General features: G+C 41.2%; 1 protein-coding gene across 1 annotated transcript in view; it reads right to left on the bottom strand.

Moving 5' to 3' along the window:
• Positions 1-22896, bottom strand: part of KIF26B (kinesin family member 26B) — a 429471-nt gene that overhangs the window by 132687 nt on the left and 273888 nt on the right. The window contains exon 5 of the mRNA XM_032801064.2: positions 13239-13422. Coding sequence (XP_032656955.1) covers positions 13239-13422 — 184 coding nt within the window. The remainder of the gene's footprint in view (positions 1-13238; positions 13423-22896) is intronic.

Raw genomic sequence — 22896 nt, 5'->3', positions numbered from 1 at the left:
GTAGGAAGAGAGGAGCAGCAGGTGAACCAGGCAGATGAAGGGCACTGAGACACAACACAATGGGGAGTGTTAGAACTGGTGGATAAGTGAAAAAAATTGAAAATATTTTTGTGAATAAAGGCACCGTGTTTAATTTGATAGGATTTGTGGGGTCATATCCGGTTTTCGTGAGTATTCACACAGCTAACAGGGACATACGAAAAGCCTGTGAAACCTCAAGGTTTCACAGATTTGTATCCATTCTCCCATTCAGAATACTGCAGTCATCCAATCATGGAGCAGAAACAAAGGGGGACCAGGCACATGGCAGGAATGGTGAATAGCGACTAGCCTGAGCTGGCACTTTTTGAACCATTCAGTCTGAACATTTGATGAGTTTTTACAAGCCACAAATGCACACACGCACAAAAAATCAGAATCAGCTGGCAAATGATTTGCCATCCAAAAAGAGGAGCTTAAATGGTAAAGAGTATTAATTGTAAATGAAGAGTTTGACCAGCTCTAGCTGGCATGTGTTCAGCAGCTTCAGCTGTGGCAGTTGGTTTTGGGGAGGAGATACAGCTGCATGCCAGCTGCCAAATGAGGCAAAGGGGTGGGAAGAGTTGGGCTTCTGGGGAATAGGCAAGAAGCAGAGGGGAGGCTGGTGGATCCACCGACTGTCCTCCCACCCCATCCCTGCATCAGGGGAACCACACAGCACAGAGGCTTCTTTAGCCCTGAGGCTGAATTGGCTTTAAGGCTGGCATACCAGCTCTGCGGTTACTCTGTGGCCTGCTATGGGAAGATTCCAAGCCCTCAGCCACAGAGACTCTCCAGTACACAGCTTGGCTGCTCAGGCTAGTGTGTGCTTTGTCATTCCCTGCATTCTACCTCCCACTACTCTAACTGAAGATATTAATATTTAAGTAACAGCTTTCTCCACCCATTTAACCTGCTGAATCACTGATACAGAGCTACTCCTTATAGCTTGATAGGGTATTTCTGAGGCAATGAACTCTTTTGCAAAGACAATAAAGTCCTTCAACAACAACAATATACCAGAGAGAAGCCCTTGACGGCTAAGCCACATTAAAGCAGGCTGACAAATGATTTACCAGCTGTGACATGGTGCACCCATCTTGCTAGTTTCGCAAATGCTGTTACTTTTCAGCAAGATAGTGGGAGAAATGGGTGCACTACAGCCTTTTTGTTGTTGTTGTTGGTTTTGCTAAGACAGAACTGCGTGACACGGCTGCACACCTCAGTAACTCAGTTAGGTATTTCACTGAGAGCTGGATTTTAGAGTGCCCTGAAAATTACTTAGCAAATAAGGGGCCCAATCAATGAGAACTCAGTTCACATGTTAAAATAAATATGCTCTTGGTATCTTGCAGCAGTGGAAAAAAGAGTGGCTCAGCTCTGTTTTGAAGTTATTATTCATTCTTTTACTGCTGTTCAAATCTCCTATGTGGGTGCCCAGAAATTAGTTAACTCCCTCCCCGGTCTCCATAGGTCAGTTCATGGATAAGGAGGTCTGGATGATTGCAGGTAAGAGTCAGGGGAAACGAATGGTAGCCAGAAATTTAGGAGACGGATGCTGCATGAAGGGTCCCATTTCTAAGGCCCAACCATGTGTCACCAAGGGACATTGAGAGTGGGAAACACTTTCTGGAGAGCGGTGACTAGCTGCTCTGCTGGAATGTTATTGGTATTTAAATTTAGTTAGGGACTTGAACATGTGAAATTTATAGTATAAGATGTATAGCTTTCTACTGCAGGCTGGGAGTTGGAGGAGAACAAAAAGTGTATGGTGGAGTGGAGTGGGGGAGGGATAACGTTCAGAGTGTTGTTCATATTCAATATATTATTGGCTTCTATGGAAAGAGAGAGACCAGCCATCTAATTCAGCATGGCGAATACTTCATTTCTGTGGAGCTAAAAATTGGCCCCAAATTGTAAACATATCTGACTATTAAGTGCCACGTAAAGCTCTGATAGTCATGCTCACAGAGATAAACTAAATAATAAGAAAAAAATAAAAGCAAAGAGGCCAAAGCTCGTTTCCTCCTACATTTCCTACACTGCAGTGCATCGTTTGAAGCAATTTCTGGTCGTCTCTATCTCAAGAATTCTGCTTATCAGCCCATCCAGTTATTTTTAATTTGTACTTCTTTTATTAACTGCTGCATTATTAATATAAACTGATAAGGTAGGAAATAGCTTGGTGGTGTTCTCTTGCAGCAATGCCTTACACGGCATTATAGTCTTCATGATAAATAGCTCCCTCCCATCTGAAAAGATTCATGGATGCCCACTGCACGAAGAACATGAGTCTCTCGGGGAGTTCCATTTCCTCATTTGTGTTGCTATTCAGTCTCCCCAAAGCAGCATGAGCCTTATGTTTATCACATCTGCACATGCTGTTATCAATCAGTGTGCATGCCTTCACTTTCTGTGTGGCCAGACAACAAACACATCTTCAGCACCTCTGTCAGATCTGTTGCCAGCACATACCTTAGCACTGCTCCTGATAGCTGACAGCAATTTAAAAGGCAAAATCCAGCGGTTTAAGTTATTTTCCTGGATGGTGAAGGCTTTTCGAGTCAGGCAGCTCTGGAGTTTGGATTAAGGTGCTGGGGCCAATCTAGTCAAGAGCATATTTCTATTGCTAATCGACTGTGTTTGGATAAACCTCCAAGGATACAGAAGGATGGGAAGAAGAAAAGACTTCAAAGAAAAATAGTTAATCCTACATTGTGTACAACTATTTAAAATACACATGTAGTATTTTCTGTGAGAGAAGAGGGGAGGAGGGAAAGGACTGACAGAAAAGTTTTCCTACCTCTCCATTTATCATGGAAGTATCTGCAGTAATGAAGGCTAATTTACAGCACTAAGGTACACACAATCCATTTCTTGCTAATATTCCAACACACAGCACTTTCAGACAATAGCTTTTTCTAAATAAAATCAAAAAGAGATTTTTGTAAATTGAAGAAATGTATGGAAGGGTCCTACAGAATTTAACACAGATGAAGCCATTAATTTTATGGAAATGCAATAGGGTGCTATATAAATTAATCTAAAAAACTGTGGAATTTAATAGCATTTTCTATCGTGTGTGTCAGTGTTTTGAACCACCCTACAGAGAGAATAAAATTTCCTGTTACATATGGGATGGTAAAACCAAAGTACAGAAAGGACATAATTTTGAATTAAATTCCATAATAGTTTTCTATTAGTATATCATTGGCAGGTGGTCTTCCTTTTACAAAAAATATGGTGCATATACTAGTTATATACATCAGTAATTACTTGTAAAAGAATCTATATATAATATATGTAAACTACGAAACAGTACTATTGCTTAAAATTTTATCTTATCAACCAACATACACAACCAGCATGCCACTGGCCAGCTCTGTGCTATGTGTATATCATGCTCCACTCCCTAGAGGAGAAGTTTTGTGGGTCACAGACTTTTAAAAACGGATTAACTTGCAATCTGCTTTTATATAAAGAATTAATTGCATGACTGATCATGCTGATGACTGCAAACTTTGTTTTCACCTTTACCACATAGAAAATGGGGAAAATACTTTCTCATAAGTTATATATTTTTAGACAGCAGGAATGTGAACTTTGAAAGGATGCTTATTGTAGCTTACATTTTGTATTTTAGTGTCTAAAAGTGTATTTTAACTGAGATCATATTAATAACAATATAGAAGGACCTATCTGAATACACAGAATGAATCATTTAGGATTGATTAAACAGTGATCCAAATGTGGTTTCATTGTATTATCCCACATCCTGCATTATATCCCACCATCAATTTCTAAGCAGAAGTCCCTAGTGAAATCAATTCAGAGGTCTGCCTAACAGTGATGCAATACATCTGTAGTGTTGTAGATAAGTTGGTCCCAGGATATTGGAGAGACAAGGTGGGTGAGGCAATATTTCTTTTATCGGACCAACTTCTGTTGGCATGAGACACAAGCTTTTGAGCTTACATGGTGCTTTTCTTCAGGTCTGGAGAATATATTACAATATGGGCACCTAAGGTCCACAGAAAGCCTTAGATGCCCATATTCTCATATTTTTGTGGCATCTTGACTAATTCCCAGAATGGTCAGCCATGCATGGCAAGGGGCACTGCTTAGACCTCTTTTACACCTGAGATCAGATCAAAAATGTGCATTCGCACACCCTCCCCCCTTGTTCACATACCACCAAATACTCAGCCATACAACGCAGAGCCAGCAAGGTCATTTTTACCAAGTTCCAAAGATCTGGTACTTGCAAATCTGGCTGTCTCTTCACTAGATGAAGGCGACCCCACTGGTTTACAGGTTAGTACCAAATCGGACCAAGGACTGGGGATGACTTCATGGTGTTCGCTAAGAAGCCAGGCTGGAGATGGGACCTGACATGCTTTTATATCTCTTGATGGATGGTCTTGGAGTAATGTTACAGATCCAGAATAGAAGCAAGCCTGTTCTCTTAGCCACTGAGTAACTGTAGTTGTGGTGGCTGTTCCTGAGGCACCAGGGAGTGGGGAAGGAAGAAAGCAGATGAAGTTACGGAGCATGGAAAGAAAGGAGGCCTCAGAGGAATTGCAACGGAATGGGTGAATGCCTGAAGACAGAAGTTGTCAAGCTGTGCTCTGTTGAAATCACAAATGGGAGGGAAATGGGTTTGCAGAGGAGAATAAATGGGAAGGATGGTGTTCACAAGGCACTCACAATATTAAAATATAAGATCTTCCCCAGCTGGACTGACTATTTAATCAATGCTGTGTTAGAAACACACAGTAAAGCCCAGGCCTTTAAAGAAAAAGAAAAGCACAGTGACCTTCGGGGCTGAATCAATAAGCTCAGTTGGATCATTAGTCAGTGTTGTTAGAGCAGTGCTATACTGAAGCCTCCAACAGCTTTACCATCTTGTCAGTTCCACTGAACATTGTGCATGGACACATGCAGAGAGGAGTCAAACAGCCAGGGAAAGGCCTGGGAGGAGGAGATGGGTTTTTGGAATTTAAGAAAAAAATACACATATTAAATACTGTGGGCTTATGCACTTACTATGTTATTGCCCACCATACTAATAAGATCTTAAAAAAAACAATCAACCAACCAATCTACCTAAGTTCCTAGATTTGGGGAAGTATCCAGCATCTAAATTTCTTACTCAGCATTGTACTAGAATCACCATTTTAATTGTCAGATTCTTTGATCTTGACTTTCCTGATTTCTATTAACCTTCCCTACAGGAATTTAAACATGAGCAAAAAGGGGGGAAGGAGTTTTAAACTGCGCTTTGGAAAGCTCCAGAAGTGAAGTGGAAGTGATTAACTAGGTCGACTATAATGCCACAGAATAATATTATGTAGAGGGCACAATTTTGATCTAAGTATCAAAAGTAGTAAAAATAAAAAGGTCAAAAGGTCCAAAGAAATCAAACTGTTAATTTTTATCATCTAAAAGAATTGTAATTTATATTTGTGTAAGAGTTTTATAAAATATAGCTACTGTACTTTTGCCACAATTTAAGCAATATAATATGCCTTGTGCTCTTCAACCCTACAGAAAAGACCACTTAATATATTGACTAGATGTTAAGGATTTCTGGAGCTTCTTTCATTAGATTCACTAGACTTCAACAACCATAGCAGCTGAGCTGTGTTGACTGAATTTCATGGATCACAGCAGGTGGTTGGCTTGTGGTCTACAAAGCAATTATAGTTACTTTGCCCTTTAGTGACCTCAGACAAATACACCACCACAATGAAGTACCCTACACTAATGAGCGTAAAAACGTATGTCCAGCACAAGGTCTAGGACACTGTGTGGATAAGCCAATTAGAAGTGTGCAAAAACTCAACTGTATCAGTTCACAGGGTTTTGTGTAAACCTTTTTTAAATTGTACTCCAAAGCTTAAAGTGAAATTCAGCTAAAAATAATGAAGTCAATCCATGTGAAACAATCACATTTCATGGTGGAAATTATGCTATAGAACCATGTTAAAGAATCACAGAAGAAACTGCTTTCTTTTACCACTGAACGGGGACCTTTGGTAGAATAAGGTAAACAGTTTTATTTCTAAAGCTAACCCCATTCTCTCTTTTACTGTAGTGCTTTGTCTAGAAACTCCCTCAGTCCATCTATGTTTCTATAAGGTCACCATGGTATCTCAGTGCATTAAACCATTTAAATGGGAAAAGAAACACCATTTCCTGTAGATTTTGAGGTACCAAAGGAAAATTCACTATTTACAAAACAGCAACCCATTGTCCATATTTTTCTTTAGAAGAGTTACATTCAAATGAGATAGTGATGTTCAGCACAGGTAGGCTTTCCATTGAGCCACTAAAGAATACAAAATAGACACAGATATGAAGAAATGCCACTCAGGGGGTTCGGAAAGGTGTAAATCAGGAGTGACTCATCTATATAGTTACTCTGCAGCAAAACTGGTGTGAATACCATCAAAGTTGGACCCAAGAGAACCACTGCCCACATTTTTTTTTTGATAGAGTCATACATCATTTGATTTTGCTGAGATTAATCTAAAATGTGATTGTGACAGGAGGCAAACGGTCAAAGGTCTCTTCATGTTGCTCTATTCAGCCTCTGTGCTGTTTAGATTAAAGAGAAAATGAAATTTCTGCCACAGCAGTTTGTAAAATGATCTTTTCCACCTAGGGCAAAATTCTGCTCTCAGATCAGCAGTGGGAACTGAGATCTGCCTTGCAGATTTGAAAGTAAAATCTCACTGTTAAATTCTGATTCTAGTTGAGCACAGGAATTCCACTGAAGCAGATTTTCTTCCCAGAGCTCGCGGTCATACAGTAAGGACTACATCATTTCCAGGGGTTTAACAACATTGGCCCAGTCACACAGCAATGCTGGCTGATTGGCATAGGTTAGGAAAAATAACCTCTTCCTCGCCTCTTTTTGGGGTGCCTTGCACTGCAAGGATTCCAGCAGAAAGTAGTTTCTGCACTTAGGAGACAGTAGGAACTATAACAATGGCAATCCCTTCAGTGGTGGGTGCACAAATGAGTGAAGGTTTCTTACACATACACACTCCCTCCCTTGCATACCCAGGCATGAGCCAGACGCACTGTGGTCCAGTGCTCCAGCACAGGGGTGGGAGGGTGGCACTGGCACCATCAGGCACTGGCTTTAATTTAGTGCAAATTAACTGTATCTGGAAAATATGATTGGGAAGGCTGGAGAGTAAGAGTTTATAACAATTCTTCCAACTTCTCTTAATTTCATCTTTTGTCTTTTAAAGCAGCTTGAAGTGAAGAAAATATTTAAAATCCTTCTGGTAGCACGCACGCAGAAGGAATCTGGCCAAAATGTATGAAAGCCTCAGCCAGATCCATCCAACATGCTTGCTGGAGAAAATTTCAGTTATGAGCAACTAACTGGAGGGCAAAAGGCCACCTGGATTTCATTCCAAGTGGAACTAACTATTTAATTTATAGAACAATCATGTTGACAACAGTGATGAACATACGTGTCCTTTAAACGCCTTATGGGGTATTTCCTCTTTTTTCCATTTCAGTAACCATGGCAACTTTGAAAAGAAACAGTTTTCACTCTTCCCCCATAAATTGTGTTCAAGTGGTAATGGGTTTAGATCTCATTTGTCAAGTAACAGTTAACGTTCTTCTGTCGGTACTCCCATGGATGAAGGTTTCCAAAGGAAAGAGAGACCCTTCCCCTGCTTCACTTTAAAAAACTTCAAAATGGGTGTCAATGAAGGGAGCTACTGTACATATTTCAGAAGTTGCATCTGGTTTTCTGCTAACCTTAACACCGGATTTTCATAAACACCCACTCAATGCACACAGGGATGTTGCCAACAAATTCCTCACATCCACAAATCTGCTAGTCAAAATACGAACACTTCTACTCTAAGATTTTTTTGCTAATGTTTTGCGGGTTTAATCAAGACAGATTGTTTTCTTCCTTTCAATCCAGCTTTCTGCCTTTGCTTTCCAATGAAGTGCTAAAGAGGAGTTAGGGAGTTAAAAGAGGTCGTGAAACAACAGTTGGAAACACTTTCTGACAAGGATTATTCAAATAATCTATGCTCTGTAAAACTATAGTTTATGTAAATACAAGCAAGTATTGTAACACCCATGTTGTGCAATATACACCAGTTATATTGTTCTCTATGTCTGTGAAATGACTGGGATGATCAGAGAGGCTTGAGGGAGTTGGGTGCCAAACTCCCACTGACTTTCAGTAGGAGTCAGATGCCCAACTCTTAGGGATTTATGAAAATCCAGCCTATATCTTTTCATGGGTGTTGGAAGGGAGGTGCCTTAGGGTCTGCGAAAATCTTGATATGGGTTTCTGCTTTGAGGGTTTTGTTTGTTAGGAAGGCCAGATCTCTGCTGTTATGGGATATTCCATGAATGGCATGAATTGTATGGCAAATTTTGGATTTTTTTTAACCAAATAATAGTGTTTTTAAATAATGAGAATTACTTAGAGACTGGGACAGGCACCAAAGAAATTAAAAGCAATTAATAAATATCTCTCTAATCATGGCACAGACAATGGAAAATGGACAGAATCAGAAGCAATCGCCACTCCTATTAATCTATTAAGCTATTAATCTGCCTATTAGTGTTCTGTCAGTCAGAATGTTTTTAGGCTTATGTATTATAAAGTGTATTCAGTTTCTCCCAATGTGCTAAAATTCACCCCTATGCAGAGCACCCACATTAGAGTAATGCATCACTTAAGTCCTACTTAATCCGTATGAGAGCCATCTGTCCAGGGCTGAATTTCACAGTCAGGGCATTACTATTTTATTTTCAGCTTTAAAAAACCCAATCCTTTTATCACAATACAGTATGTGAGCAAATAACCATTTGGTCTCTGCTCTTGACACAAAGGTCACCTTTCAGTGGCAGAATTTCGTAAGGCTACTTGCAGAAAAAACAACAACAGAAACTACATCAGGCCACGAAAAACCAAGTGCTGCATGCAGGCAGTACATTTGCTAGGGCTGGTTGAAATTTTTTGCTGAAACAATTTTTCAATGGAAAATTGGATTTTTGACAAAATGAAATTTCTCACAAAGTTTCTGCTCTGCAGAAAATTTCAAGTTTGCATTGAAAATTTGGAAGCTGAAAGTTTACAGGTTTTGGCCAAAACCCCAAAACATCTGATTTTTAATTTTTGAACAAAAAGCGGAAGTGTTCCATTGGGAGGAGGAAATATTTTTCCAACCAGCTCTAACATTTACCACAATATTCTAATGCTGAGTGAAATCCTGGTATTGTTTGTCAGTCATACAGAGAGCACCTTTCTGCTCCTCTGCTCAGATCTCTGACTGAAAAAGACTAACATACAATATATATTGCTGAGATAAAAGTACAAAAGAATTTAGAGATGTCATGTGCAAACAGCGAATATAACTATACTCCATACGTTTATTTAAATCCAACCAAACCAATCTGCCACCCAGATGTGAACAAGAGTACAGAATATGATGATGACTCAGAGATGGGGGCAAAGGAGAAGCAAGTGTAGTGGCTCCAGCTGTTGCATGCTATGGAAGGGGATCATTCATGCCCAAAAGACAACTCAATCTATTTTTGTAAAACTGTAGGGATCCAACTGTAGCCAACTACTGTCACTATGACATGGAAGCTGAAGCACCTGTGGGCTAGATATGGATGGATGTGTGTATTCCATTGCTACTTTTATTTGCAATACAGGCCATGTATCTCTCTAATTAGAATTTTTGAAAATGAATCCAACAGAGGAGGGCCACAGAACAATCAAGACATCTATTTTTCCTTTTCATAGCTTCCTGATTATGGGTCTTATCCTTCACTGCTTTGCTCCAGTTTGACACTGGTGAGATTCTATTGAAATAAATGGAAGTACTCCCATTCAAAAACCAGAGATAATCAGTGCTGAAACAGGCCCTGTATTTTAATCTTCCTCCTCCTCTGGGGTTGAATGTTAACGAGAAGACAATGCTTGTTCCAAATTCCAGTCAGTTACAGTAAGTTTTATGGATTGTCTTGGGTGTGGAAAGGTGTTAAGCACCTGACCCCAACCTACTTTTTAAGTCTAAAACATCAGTCAATCTATATTCTTATTCTATACCTACCACCTTTGTATGTGAGCTGATAAGTAACCTTAATACCTCTGAATATTTTGCTGATGGGTAAAATCTGGCTTGTATCACATAACCAAATATCAAATAACCAGACATTTCAGTCCTCACCCACAATTAATCAGAGCTTTGCTGTACTGGTCATTTTTTGATAGCCTCCTATTATTCCAGAACAAAGCAGACACAATCCCAACTAACAGAGTAAAGTCTTGAATTTCCTAAACCTAACTCCACATCCTTTACATTGATCTACACTTTAACTTCTAAATAAATGCAAATATTTGAAAGGAAATGTGGGGGAAATTAACAGAGCTTCTTGAACAGCCATATAGGAAATGTCTATCTTTGAAGCAGGGCACTGCCAAACATTATTATTATTAATAATAATTAATGTCTCAGTGATCCAATAGAAATTTTCAACCTATCACTAGATCTGAGGTCTCCACAGTCTGACTGGCAAACTACATTCTCCATCTGCAATTATCCATTTATTATGCCTCACACCTATTCCTGACATATTAAAATGCAAATTATGCTACAGAGGAAAATTGATGGGAACAATTTGATGAACGTATATGAGCTTTAGGTGATAATTATAAGGAGACTCATAGGAGAAAGAAGAGGACAGAAATGGAAATGAAGGCTAGACATTTTTTGGTACGGAACTATTTCAGAATTAACTGTTTTCACTTGTTTTGATTATATGAATTAAATCTAATTTGTGACAATGACTTTCTTTGAAGAAGCACAATCAAATCATTTAAAAAGCCCTCATTTATGACTCTTTGTATAGGTTCTTTCCTAAATATATCAGTTACTTCTAGATGACAAAAAATTCATTTAGAAAGAAATATTCTCTTGTGTACCTTGGATGGGGCACACCCTCATCCCAATCAGGAGAAGGCTAACAAGTTCCTCTGGGCTCAACTGGTACTGAACAGGCACAACTGCAGAGCCTGCTCCACTTGGAGGAAGCAAGCTTGAAAGGGAGAACTTGTTACTGGAATGGGTGGAAACCAGGAGGAAAGTGGCTGTGCCTCAGAGTTAGTGGATTCTTAAAACAGGGTCGCTGGGAGGAAGACAGCATGTAAACCTCCATCTCCCACAAGGACTCACCAGATCAGGTATAAGCCCACCACTGAAAACGGGGATAAAAGATATGCCTAAATCCTGGGTGAGGGTTTAGCCATACCTTACCACCATAACTAAGATAAAACCCTATAGATTCTCTAAAAGGAAAACTCAGAGACTGAACATTCCCCAGGTCCCACCATACCTGTGAATACTGAATGACTGGAGTAAGGTTCCCAAGGGGGACAGGATTTTGGAAGGGAAAGAGACTCTGAAAAGGCCCAGACTATCACAGTATCATAAAACGAAGATTAGAATCCAAATTATCCTGGGTGTTATTCCGTTTATTACAGTGGAAAGAGTGGAGTTACATTCAGAGAAAATGGGGTTGTACGTGAGAGAGTTAGGTTGGATAGCAGAGTGGGTTAATACAATGCCCTTCTACTCCCACAGACTTAGTTTCTTACTTGGGTTCCAAATGTAAATGGCTTTGGAGGACAGGCTAATCTTGGCTCTGTTTGTTGATATAAAAAAAAACTACCATACAGCTGGAATGCCATGTTCAATGGAGACCCAGAGATAGAACAGCAGGAGTGTGGCAGGTCAGAACTGAAGCATATTGGCAGAGCTGTATGTGTATATTTGCATAGCCCTTTCCATATTATGGACAGAAACCTGATGCCCTTACTCAGGAAAAAAAAATCCAATTAAAGTTAACAAGACTTGTCTGAATAAAGACTGCACGATTAGGCCCAGTGCTGCTTTTGGTCCCTTGCTTCCATGAGCACATCCCCCACTATTTGTAAATGCAAATTTTATTCTTATCCAGCCAGAATTCACCTTGATTCTGGCAATGTAAGAGCCCTGGGAGGACACAGAAAACTTTGCAATGAAAATTATTTAAAGATTGCATTACTCAAAACAGGACTGTTCAAATCTTGTACCTGGTTGTCATATTAAATGCTTGGAACAACTAATAGTTAGGCCCAATCCTGCAGCTTTCACTGAAGTAATGGTACCAGTCTCAGGCCCACACAGTACTTCTCATCCAAACCAGGATGGGGAAAAAAAAATCTCGTGAGCCCTCTAAGATGGACATAAGCCATCCACGAAAATAACAGATGTGGTTCTGTGAAAAATTGTGTTAATGCCTGACTCTTTCCCTTAGTGCTCAAGGGCAGCAATGGAAACCGTGAGGCACATTCTGGGTACAGTATGTCCAGATTGACCATTACCATTTCCCTGCTAAAAAGGAAAGAGGTTTTCAGCAAATTCAGTGTCTTTACTTAGCACTTGGTGAACAGAGAAAAGCATAATATACTAAAAACCTGTATAAGAGACTACCTTTTTAAGCAATCTCCTGTCTTGAGCAACTGTCCCAAAGTATTCCCCAATGTAATGGGCCAGACTCACCCCTATGATGGCAGAGTATCTGTACTGGGGGTTAAAGAAAGGACTATCCCTCAGGTAAGGCAAGCAGCTACCTCGCCCCAGGGCTTCAACCATGGAAGGATACCATAGGTGACCCAACAATGGAGGCTGGTTGGGAAAGAAGATATATCAATGTATCTTCAAGCGGGCCTGGTGCTGCCATCATATACTTAAGGATCTGTAGCTAATCAGTATATTAAAAGGGTTTTGATGGGGGGTGGGAATCGATTGACAGAAGATAAGACTGAGTTGTAGTGTCAATAGAGAGTCCAACATACTTCAAGGCCCCAGGTGGAGTTGGGGTTGCAGACAACTCTGTCATTTCACCCCCATTTCATTTACCACAGCAAGGAGTTTGAAACCTGTGATCTGCCAACAGGACTGAGTCTGGTTCATTGAGCACAAGTTTGCTCCAGCTTTATTAGAAGGTCACCTGCATTAAGCAATCAATTTGTCAGAACTTTGAGTGGATACTGAAGACAAGTTTCAGGGTACGGCAAAGAAGAAAAACCCAACAGGCCAACTCTATTAATGTTTTGCATGGGACATTTTTCTCCTCTCAAAGAAAAACAATTATTTTAGAGAGAGTCTGAGGCCTACCTTGCCCAACCCTGGAGTGTCTTTCACTTTGTTGACTGCCCTCAGCAAACATGGTGGTGCGGGGGGTGGGGAAGTCTGAAGGATACTGCTGAAGTTGGTAGAGAAGAGAGGAGATTCAGACGCAGATGATGTAGATGGCCTATGTTTCTTCTTTTTAGACGACAGATTCAACTTTTGAGCAGCTCTGTAGGGAAAAAAATGTTGAGTAAAATAAAAACTCTACAGAAAACAATAACTAATGTATTCACAGCTTCTCATTTACAGAGAATCCCCAATTCTGACCTCATTGACTCCAAAAGTGATTCAGATCCAGACATGCCAAACCCATGGAAAAAAACGCAGAGATTGGGCTTGTTTTTGGCTTAATTGGCTTGTTGGCTAGGTTTTGGCTTATAGCTTGTTGCTCTTTTTTTTTTTTATAGGCTCCCAGCAAGCAGGGGCAAGGCAGGGAGATAGTCGGGGTGCACACGGGCCCCCCACAGTCCCAGACTGCACACTGAGGGGGGATCTAGTCACACAGAGTGTTGGGGTTCTTAGGGATTGGGATTAGCTTGATTTTTGGCTTATTGTGAAAGTCAGGATGCTTATTTACCACATGAAAGTTGGCAACTGTGTTCAGATCTCTTTTACATCAATTTTTCACTGGTATAGTTCCACTGATTTCAGTGAAGTTATCCCTGATTTACAGCAGCATGCAATAAGTAGGATCAAAATCAGGCCCCTTTCTCTATACTGTCCTCCATTTTAGTCTGCAGGAAATCTCCTGAATCTATAATTAAGCTAATGAGAGATACAGCAATTTATGTTATAAAATTAAGTTCAAATCAGTGGAACATTCTGCTATTTCTGTTCACAAAGACTTGTTTGTCACCCATAAGCCTTTGGTTACAGAATGAATAGTTGTGGAATGGTTGGATGTAAGCAGCTACTATTATGTTAGTTGTTATTATTAAATGCTCAGGTGAATTAACCGACGTGTAAGAAGCCTTGCACAAGCTATTTTAAAATTCTACTACCTCATAAAAAATAACCTGTCTAACATCTGAACATGTGGTGACCAAAGTTATACCATTTGCAAGGAGGTGGAGAGAGGCACACAAGCTACAGTTGTACTAACAATTTAGTAGTTTAAATAATTTCGACTTTGTTTTAGCAACATAACTTTGGACAAGAATGCTGCTTTTTTGTCCAACCTTTGAATCAAAAAGCTAAGCTGTGCTGCATTAGAGTGATTGATTCTTACTCTATTGCAATTAAAAAAATACTTGGTCACATTCTCTTATTTGCACAGATTTCTAATTCTGAGAAAAGATTCACCATTTAAACTTGATTGATGTTGTTTTGCATACATTCTCTCTCTCTCTCTCTCTCTCACACACACACACACACACACACACACACTCTCTCCCCACCGCATATTGGTATCCCTAGCTAGGCAACCAAGTATATTATAATATTGATGTTATTTTGCTGTGTGTCTCAGTTTCCCTAGTTGTAAAATGGGCATAATTATGGGGCAGACACTTAGCTCATGTAAATTAGCACAGCTCCACATGATCTGTTCCAAAATATTCCAAGCTGAGAAGCATGTATCATTCTGAACTCTAGGGGTTTGATTCTCAATTACACCAATGTCCGCTGATGCTGCATGTTCTAGCAAAAGAAAAGGACCTTAAAGTAGGTATGAATGTAATTTATGTCCACTTACCTCCCCTTTACCTTGCCAGAGCGTAAATGAGAATCAGAATAAAATCTAAATCCTGTCTGGCTTTTTTGTTGACCAAAGTTTCATAATTGTCAGATCCATACAAGCCATCTAAATCTAAACTTCAGAAACTGATTAAATCAATTTCCTCCAAAGAACACATACAGTAAAACGCCTTGATCTTATCCTCCAACCTCATTTTCCAGGGTGGATACATACTGTTGTTCTTCTTGATTGTGTAGCCAAGCATCTCCAGGATTACAGAGGCTGTAGCGTATACCAGTTCATTGGTTTGAGTTATGGTGGTAGTAGGGATTGTCATGAGGGCTCTATTGGCATCTTCTAACATACTATCTGATGGTACTTCTCCACTGAGCCTTGGTAATCGGTCTCGAGGATTGACTGTAGCTAGTTTCTCCATGATCTTATGCCTCATATCAGCTGCTGTGCTCTGCAATGGAGGGGGTGGCAGTGAAGTTTCAGCTTCAGGTGTGGGCTGCACATCCACTTGTTCTTCCAGGTCTTCTTGAGTCTGGGATGTAATGTGGAGTTGGTCTATCTCAAGCTGTGAGAGCAGCTTCCTCTTTACTATGTTGAAGCGTTGGGTAACTAGCTGTTTCTCAGTAAGTGTGGATGTAGGTCTTTTGTCCATCCATAGTCCCCTCATACGTTTCATATATCCCCTCTCATTAGGTCTACTGTTGTAGTAGCATTCCATCAATTCCAGGTTCTCTTGTCTCGTCCATGAATGGTTTGTTCCAGTAGCCCACTTATCGTCAGATTGTCCTGGTTCCTCAACATCTGGCGCGGACCTTGTTAATCCGGGCGACGTCCGAGCCGGCATGACTCTCCTAGTTCGTGTCACTCTCATATTTGAGGTAGGCAGGTGAAGCGTTAGGGGGTCTTTTGCCCAAGGACCCCTACTGGAAAGTTGGGTACCAACCGGGATTTGAACCCCGGTCTCTCGTATCAAAGGGCGGTCTCCCGTATCAAAGGGCGGCGCTCTTAACCACTACGCTATCCAGTCGCTATATATATATATATTCATCTCAGCTTTGAGTATTTGTGACCACGTCAAGGAATTATTATCCCCATTTTACAGCTGGAGAAATTGAGGCAGAGAGAGAGCTTAAGGCCAATGTTGCTGTCACTGATTTTGCCTCATCTGAAATGGCAAAATCAGAAGCCACTTTTGAGAATTCTGGCCTACGTGACAGCCAAGGACACTTAAGTCTGTGGCAGACTTGGGAGAAGAGGTATGTAGGTCACCTGACTCCTAGTTCTGTGCCTTAACCACAAAAACCTTCTGTTGTTCCAGCTCCTTGTCCATCCCCTTCCTCCAGTATCTAACTTTATCACCTAACCTTCCCTTTTATGATCATCTCCTTCCTCTTCCTCAGAGAGAAGACAGAAAAAACAACCCTAAAAAGGTTGCCAAAAGAACTGCATCACATTTTGATCTTTTGCTACATCATAGTCTTGGCTTGAATTTCAGATGTGTTCACGAGAGGACTGGTAACACTGGTCATGCTGAATTCTAGTTTCCAATGGATCCCGGCCTAAATACATTGACACCTTTATTTCAAGCAAAATTTTGTACTGCACATTATTGTAGGGCTGGATAGAAATCTAGCAACGCACCCTGAAAAATCCACTGCTGTGTGTATGTCTTTAGGCTCGGCAGTCTATTTGTAAAGACAGGCAACTGCTCTGTATACCTGAGGCCAGGTTACATTCTCAATTACACCCATGCAACTGCATTAACTCTTGCCTAGGGTAAAAGTCAAACTGCTACTGAGCATATTTCCTCAGAATTGTGTTCTAAGTTGGTTCTATCATTCTCTCTCTCATGCCACTTTATTCTTCCCCAACACTGTGTTGTTCCCTTTTTCTATACTGATAGTATAATCTTTTTAAGCTATTTCTTGAGCCAATGAAGTCTGTAGTTGACATTTTTCTTTAAAGGAAAAAAAAAAAAACACTTGTAGGATAACTGGCCTTTTCCAAACTTCAGAACTATATCCTGGTTTGACAGTTATAACCTTTGGATGGCATTCAAGAAAAACCCTGGATTTTTTTTTTGGCCTGCAAGTGGCAAAACATATTTAACAAAAACATGCTACATCTCACTGCTTTATGTTTTTTTACCCCCCAGCTTTTGAAAGGTGATCAAGAAGGCAGTGGATACCTCCCGAGGCTTCTGAATAAAAAGATATTTTAAACATATTTGAACTGGCTTTCAGCTGCACAATGATGCTAGTTTGCATGACCGATTAATTTATTTGAATGATTTTTGCATGATGGACTTAAAGTGGTCAGTATGGCCAGCTATCAATTGTTTTGGAAACAGCTAGTCCTCAGGCAATGCTGACGTGGGTGTGTGGGCTAGTGAGGGTGGGTAGAGTTGCCTCCAAGTGGTTCCAACTCATTCTTTTCAGGAAAGTATAGTTCGTGGTGTTGCATCATCAGCTCTGGGGACTCTCTGGAATCCCCTGGAGATTCATTATATTTATTCATGTCGATGCCTGGTGGCTAGGACTCTAGATGGAGAGTCAGGAGACTTGGATTCTGTTCCAGTTCTGCCACTGACCTGCTGTGTGACTTGGACAGATTACTTCACCTTTCTGTGCCTCTGCTTTCCCTCCCACCAATTATCTGTCTTGTCTGTTTAGAATGTAAGTGCTTTAGCTCTTCTCTTACCATGTGTTTGTTCACTATCTAGCTGATCTCACTTGGAACCTCTAAGTACCATGGTAATAATAATGGCAGCGTGGCCCTATAGATCACCAGTAAGCTGACAATATCCAGATCTATATTACCATGTCATCTGAGCCTAGTGATTCCCACTTTAAAGTGTTCCACTGCCTGACCAAGGGCCCACTCCTGTAATGAGATACAGTATAGTGTGAACCAATACCTATGTGTGGTATTGGGGACTTTGCAAAAGCTTGAAGCTCCACGGTCAAGGATCTCACTGCAGGGCTAGAGTCCAAGATTGTACAAAGGATGTTTGAAAGCTACTCAACGTTCAATCCAAATACAACAGAAGGACCACTGGCAGGAAAGGGAAAATGCTTTGAACAGGGTGACCAGATATCCTGTTTTTGTAGGACAGGCCTGTTTTTTGAGACTTTCTTATATAGGTACCCCCCACCCGTCCCGCTTTTTCCACAGTTGCTATCTGGTCACCCTAGCTTTGAAGATCTAGCTTATCTGGTGGTTTTGCTCTGTATTGAAGAGGTCTACCTCCAGGCCAGCATTTCTCAAATACAGCCACCTGGGTCTTTTCTTGCGGCCACAGCATCCTGGGCTGTGATGGGGTGGGGTTTGGGGACAAAATAGTGGTCCCTCCCCCTCCCTGTTGCTCCTAAATGCATCACCTTGGTGTTCATTGCTGTGGCCACCAGCAGGGGTTGGGCCCTCCCCCCCCGCCCCCCCGAAGACTGCTGGGGCACAATGCTGGAGAAGCAGGCAGCATGTGAGTTCCCCACGTTCCCAGGGATGACAGGGCTCTGGCTTTGGGCTTCAGCCCTGGAGTAGTGGGATGACAGGCTCTGAGTGCGGGGCTTCAGATCAATCCCACGGGCCCCTGCTGCCTCCTCTGGGGCTTAATTTGTTCCCAAGCTTGCCAGGGCTAAGTAAGGCTGCTGTGAAAAGTAATACTTGTATGTTTGTTAATATCACTTTTCACAACTGACTTACTAGCTAACAATAAATAAATTACACTGATCTGGACATGTATATGTGCATATTTGTTTTTTCCTAAAGTTAATTAAGTATTTTAGGAAAAATTGTCAGAGCGGCTCCCTGCAAGAGTTGGTGGCCACACTCTGAAGCCACCAAAATATTTGTCCTGAGAACCCCTACTCTAGGCAGACTGACAGGGTTCACTACTTCGCGGGTCAACTTTTACAACAAATTTAACAGAGACGACCATGTTCCTGTGGGAGTCAGGAGTGACTTTTCAGCTCCCAAATACTCAGAAGGTGTGACATCTCCTCCTCTCTCATTATAACTGTGTATGTGCAGGGGGATTCTCAAAAGGTATAATTGATATGGACTTTCAAAAAGCCAAAGACCCTCATTGGGGTTTATTAAAGAAACCAAGAAGAAATTGCTGAGAGGTAATTTCTTAGATTTAGAAGAGCAAAACGCATTGGTCAGAAACTTAAGAGACAGAAATGAAAGGATAGAATTAAAAGCTCAGTTTTAACAAGGAAGGAAGTGAATAGTGGGGTGACCCAAAGGCCTGTACTATGAAACCCATTCTTCATGTTTATTAATAGTCAGAATGTAGGAAAACATCAGGTGACAACATTTGCAAATGACAAAATTAGTTAGGTGAATCAAGCCTAGAGATATTTATGGAAAACTTCAGAAGAACCTAACAAAATTAGGTAACTGGGCACCAGTAAAAATTCAACATTGACAAGTACAAGTTAACGCACAGTGGAAGGATCAATTTGAACTACTTATACACACTGATAGCTTCTAAATTAACTGCAGCTGCTCACCAAAGAGATCTTAGTATCATTGTGGACAACTCAATAAAAACAACTGCTTGCTGCATTGCAATAGTTGAAAAAGCAACCAACATGTACGCAGTGACAGGGATAGAGAATAATACAGAAGATGCCATTGCATACATATTGAGAGCACAAAATCATAGAAATGGAGAGCTGAAAGGGACTTCAAGAGGTCACCTAGTCCAGTCTCATTCTCCGAGGCAGGATGAACGATATACTTAGACCATCTCTGACCGATGCTTGTCTACCCTGTTCTAAAAAAACCCTCCAGCGATGGGGATTCTAGTGTTAGCAATGTTCATTAAAGGAACAGGTCTAATTATTTTCCTTATTTTTCTGTACAAAGTCCGTTTCAAAATAGCAATACTGTACTTCTAGGTGTGCAAGTAATTGCTCTCCAGGGGAAGGACGAAGTTCACATTCAGGCCTGTGGAGATTAGTACACTTCTCTAGTAGTTAAACTGCTATGCTCTATTCATCCAGAAATGCATTGCCTTCTGCTTGTTACAACTTTATTTGAAAATGGATAACAGTCACAGTTAGAAAGCAGCGCCTATCACAAACACCCTAAATATTTACTCAGCCAAGTTTTAAAAATTAATATTGCAACAAATAAGGAAATTGCTAGCCCCATCTATTGCTGCCAATGTTTGTGCCCAAACAACATTTTCACAGGTAGCCACTAACAGTGGTTGTATCCGTTTCTGGGTGTCTAGCTTGAGACATCTATGTATGGCAGTTCCATGATGTCAAGTTGGGGACCCAAAATCAGTGGCCACCTTTTTAAAAATCTGGGCCAAACTTTTTGGTGCAGCAAAAGCAGAAACTGTGATTGCCACCTATTGGCAAAGGTATAATCTGCAAATGAGTCTTGCTAATTGGTGTAAAGCCAGATAAAGCTATACTGGAAACCTGCAGCTTGTTTTGATCATTTCCAATTGAAGTGTTGACAAATATGATCTGCATGTTGTGTGTTATGTTTGGGATATATGCATTCATTTTAAAATGAGTCATCGCAGCATGCGGGTCCAGAAAAAGAAGTGGCTTGAATGAAAATAATAAAAGTAAAAGCCAACATAGTGTACAGTAAGATGACAGTCACGCAAACATTATACTTCACATTATTTCCAAAGCTCTGCCTTAGGGTAGGATCATTCTTCTGGCACTGTTACTATTTATTATTACTGTCACATCTCAGAAGTTTCAATCATTGTGGCAGGCACTGTGGGCGGCAGTCCTTGAGATACCTATGCCTCAGCCAGCTTGCTGCCAAATTCAATAACTCAGCAGGCTAGTGGTTCCTTCCAGTGGCCAATTTTCAGTGGTTTACAAATGGTAGGACAAAATACTGATTTCTGTGAAACCAGCAGGAACACAGGGATAAGTCATGAAAGCAGGACGTTCCTGGTTTTCAGGAACACAAGGTCACTCTACTTAGAACTTGCTTCTCTTCTGGACAGTCCTCAGGCACTTATCTATATTAATAATATGCTGGCTCCACATTTCACTAAGAGAAAGATACTATGTTAACACCATCTTCGGAGTTCCTACTGTGTTTTTGTGTCTGCCCTTAGTCTTTCTATTTTGACTGTAATGGCCTCACTGCATAGGCCAGGTCTTCCTTTATGTCTCCTAAAGCTCTGGGGACAGTGTTGGTAATTAACAGAAGTCAATCATAGAACTGGAAGGGACCTCGAGAAGTTTTCTAGTCCAGTTCATTGCACTCATGGCAGGACTAAGTATTCTAGACCAGCGTTTCTCAAATGTGGTCACAGCCTCGTGGGCTGTGATGGGGTGGGGAGGAAGCAGTGGCCGCTCTTCCAGGGCCACCAGTGGGGGTTAGGCCCTGCCCCTCTCCAGAGAGACAAACCCTGGAGATGCAGGCAGGTGGTGAATTCCCCAGTTTCCCTGTGGCAGGGGGCAGGCTTTGGCCACAGGGCTTTGGGCTCTATCCATGCAATAGCAGGCTCTTGTTCCAGGCTCTGGTCTCAGGCTCACCACCCCTGCCATCGTCCCTGGGCCCCGCGGCCTCCCTGCTCACCTCCCCATCCAGGGCTTCATTTGAGCCAGAGCTTGCTGGGGCTGAGTACGTCTCCTGTGAAAAGTGATATTAACAAATATACAAATCTCTCTTTTCACAGCAATAGACTTACTGTCTAGAAAGGTTGTTTTTTTTTTTAAATGAACCAAATAAGCAAAAGAAACAACAAAAAAACAAGAACATGCAAAGTACCCCATTTGTGTTTCTATTCTGTTTAGGTCCAATAAAGAATAGAGACCAGTCTACATTATTTTTATTACTGAGTCTGAAAAAACCCTACATACATAAATTACAACGATTTGAACATGTGTATGTGCATATTGATTTGTTTTTCCTAAAGTGCATTAAGTATTTTAGGAAAAAATGCTGGTGGCCGCACTGACAAGAGGTGGTGGCCGCACTCTGAGGCCACCAAAAAAATTGTGAGAACCCGTTCTAGACCATCCTTGACAGGTGTTGTTGAACCTGCTGTTAAAAATCTCCACTGACGGAGATTCCACAACCTCCCTAGACAATTTATTGGCAATATATACTAACCTGGGCACAAGAGGCTTAACTGTCACTTTACAACCTGTCCCAAGTAAAGAGCTAACATAGATGCATCACTTCAACAGTAGATAAGAGCATGAACTGTAACTCACAGAATCTTGTTCTGGGGGAAGAAGAAGTAACTTACTTCACCTCTTTCCATGGAGTAACTTAATTGTTCCATGAGTTTGGCTGGTGAATGGATTAGAGGAAGAGGAGCAGAGTCAGGGCTTCTTCCACTGTAGACCCCTTTCCGACCCCTTCCATGCAGCAGGAATACTGGGTGATTAGCCTCTGCTCTCATCATCCCACCTGGAATTACAATCTGAACACAGACAGAGAGAGAACTGGGGGAGTTTTACACTGCTTAATTCCCAATGCAGCCAAAGGAGTGCTGTGTCAATCTAGCCCAGTGAGATGAAGGAGAATGGAATAAGAATCATCAGCTGAAAGTTTCCTGAATTTGTAGGTTCCTGTCAGACCCTTAGGCCTGGTCTACACTATGCGTTTAAACCAATTTTAGCAGCGTTAAACCGATTTAACACTGCACCCGTCCACACAACGAGGCCCTTATATCGATATAAAGGGCTCTTTAAACCGGTTTCTGTACTCCTCCCCGACGAGAGGAGTAGCACTGAAATCAGTATTACCATATCAGATTAGGGTTAGTGTGGCCGCAAATCGGTGGTATTGGCCTCCAGGCGGTATCCCACAGTGCACCATTGTGACTGCTCTGGACAGCTATCCGAACTCGGATGCACTGGCCAGGCAAACAGGAAAAGCCCCGCGAACTTTTGAATTTCATTTCCTGTTTGCCCAGCGTGGAGCTCTGATCAGCACGGGTGGCGATGCAGTCCC

Source organism: Chelonoidis abingdonii, chromosome 3, assembly GCF_003597395.2.
Source record: "Chelonoidis abingdonii isolate Lonesome George chromosome 3, CheloAbing_2.0, whole genome shotgun sequence".
NCBI classification, from domain to species: domain Eukaryota; kingdom Metazoa; phylum Chordata; order Testudines; family Testudinidae; genus Chelonoidis; species Chelonoidis abingdonii.
This window is presented reverse-complemented; position numbering and strand designations above follow the sequence as displayed.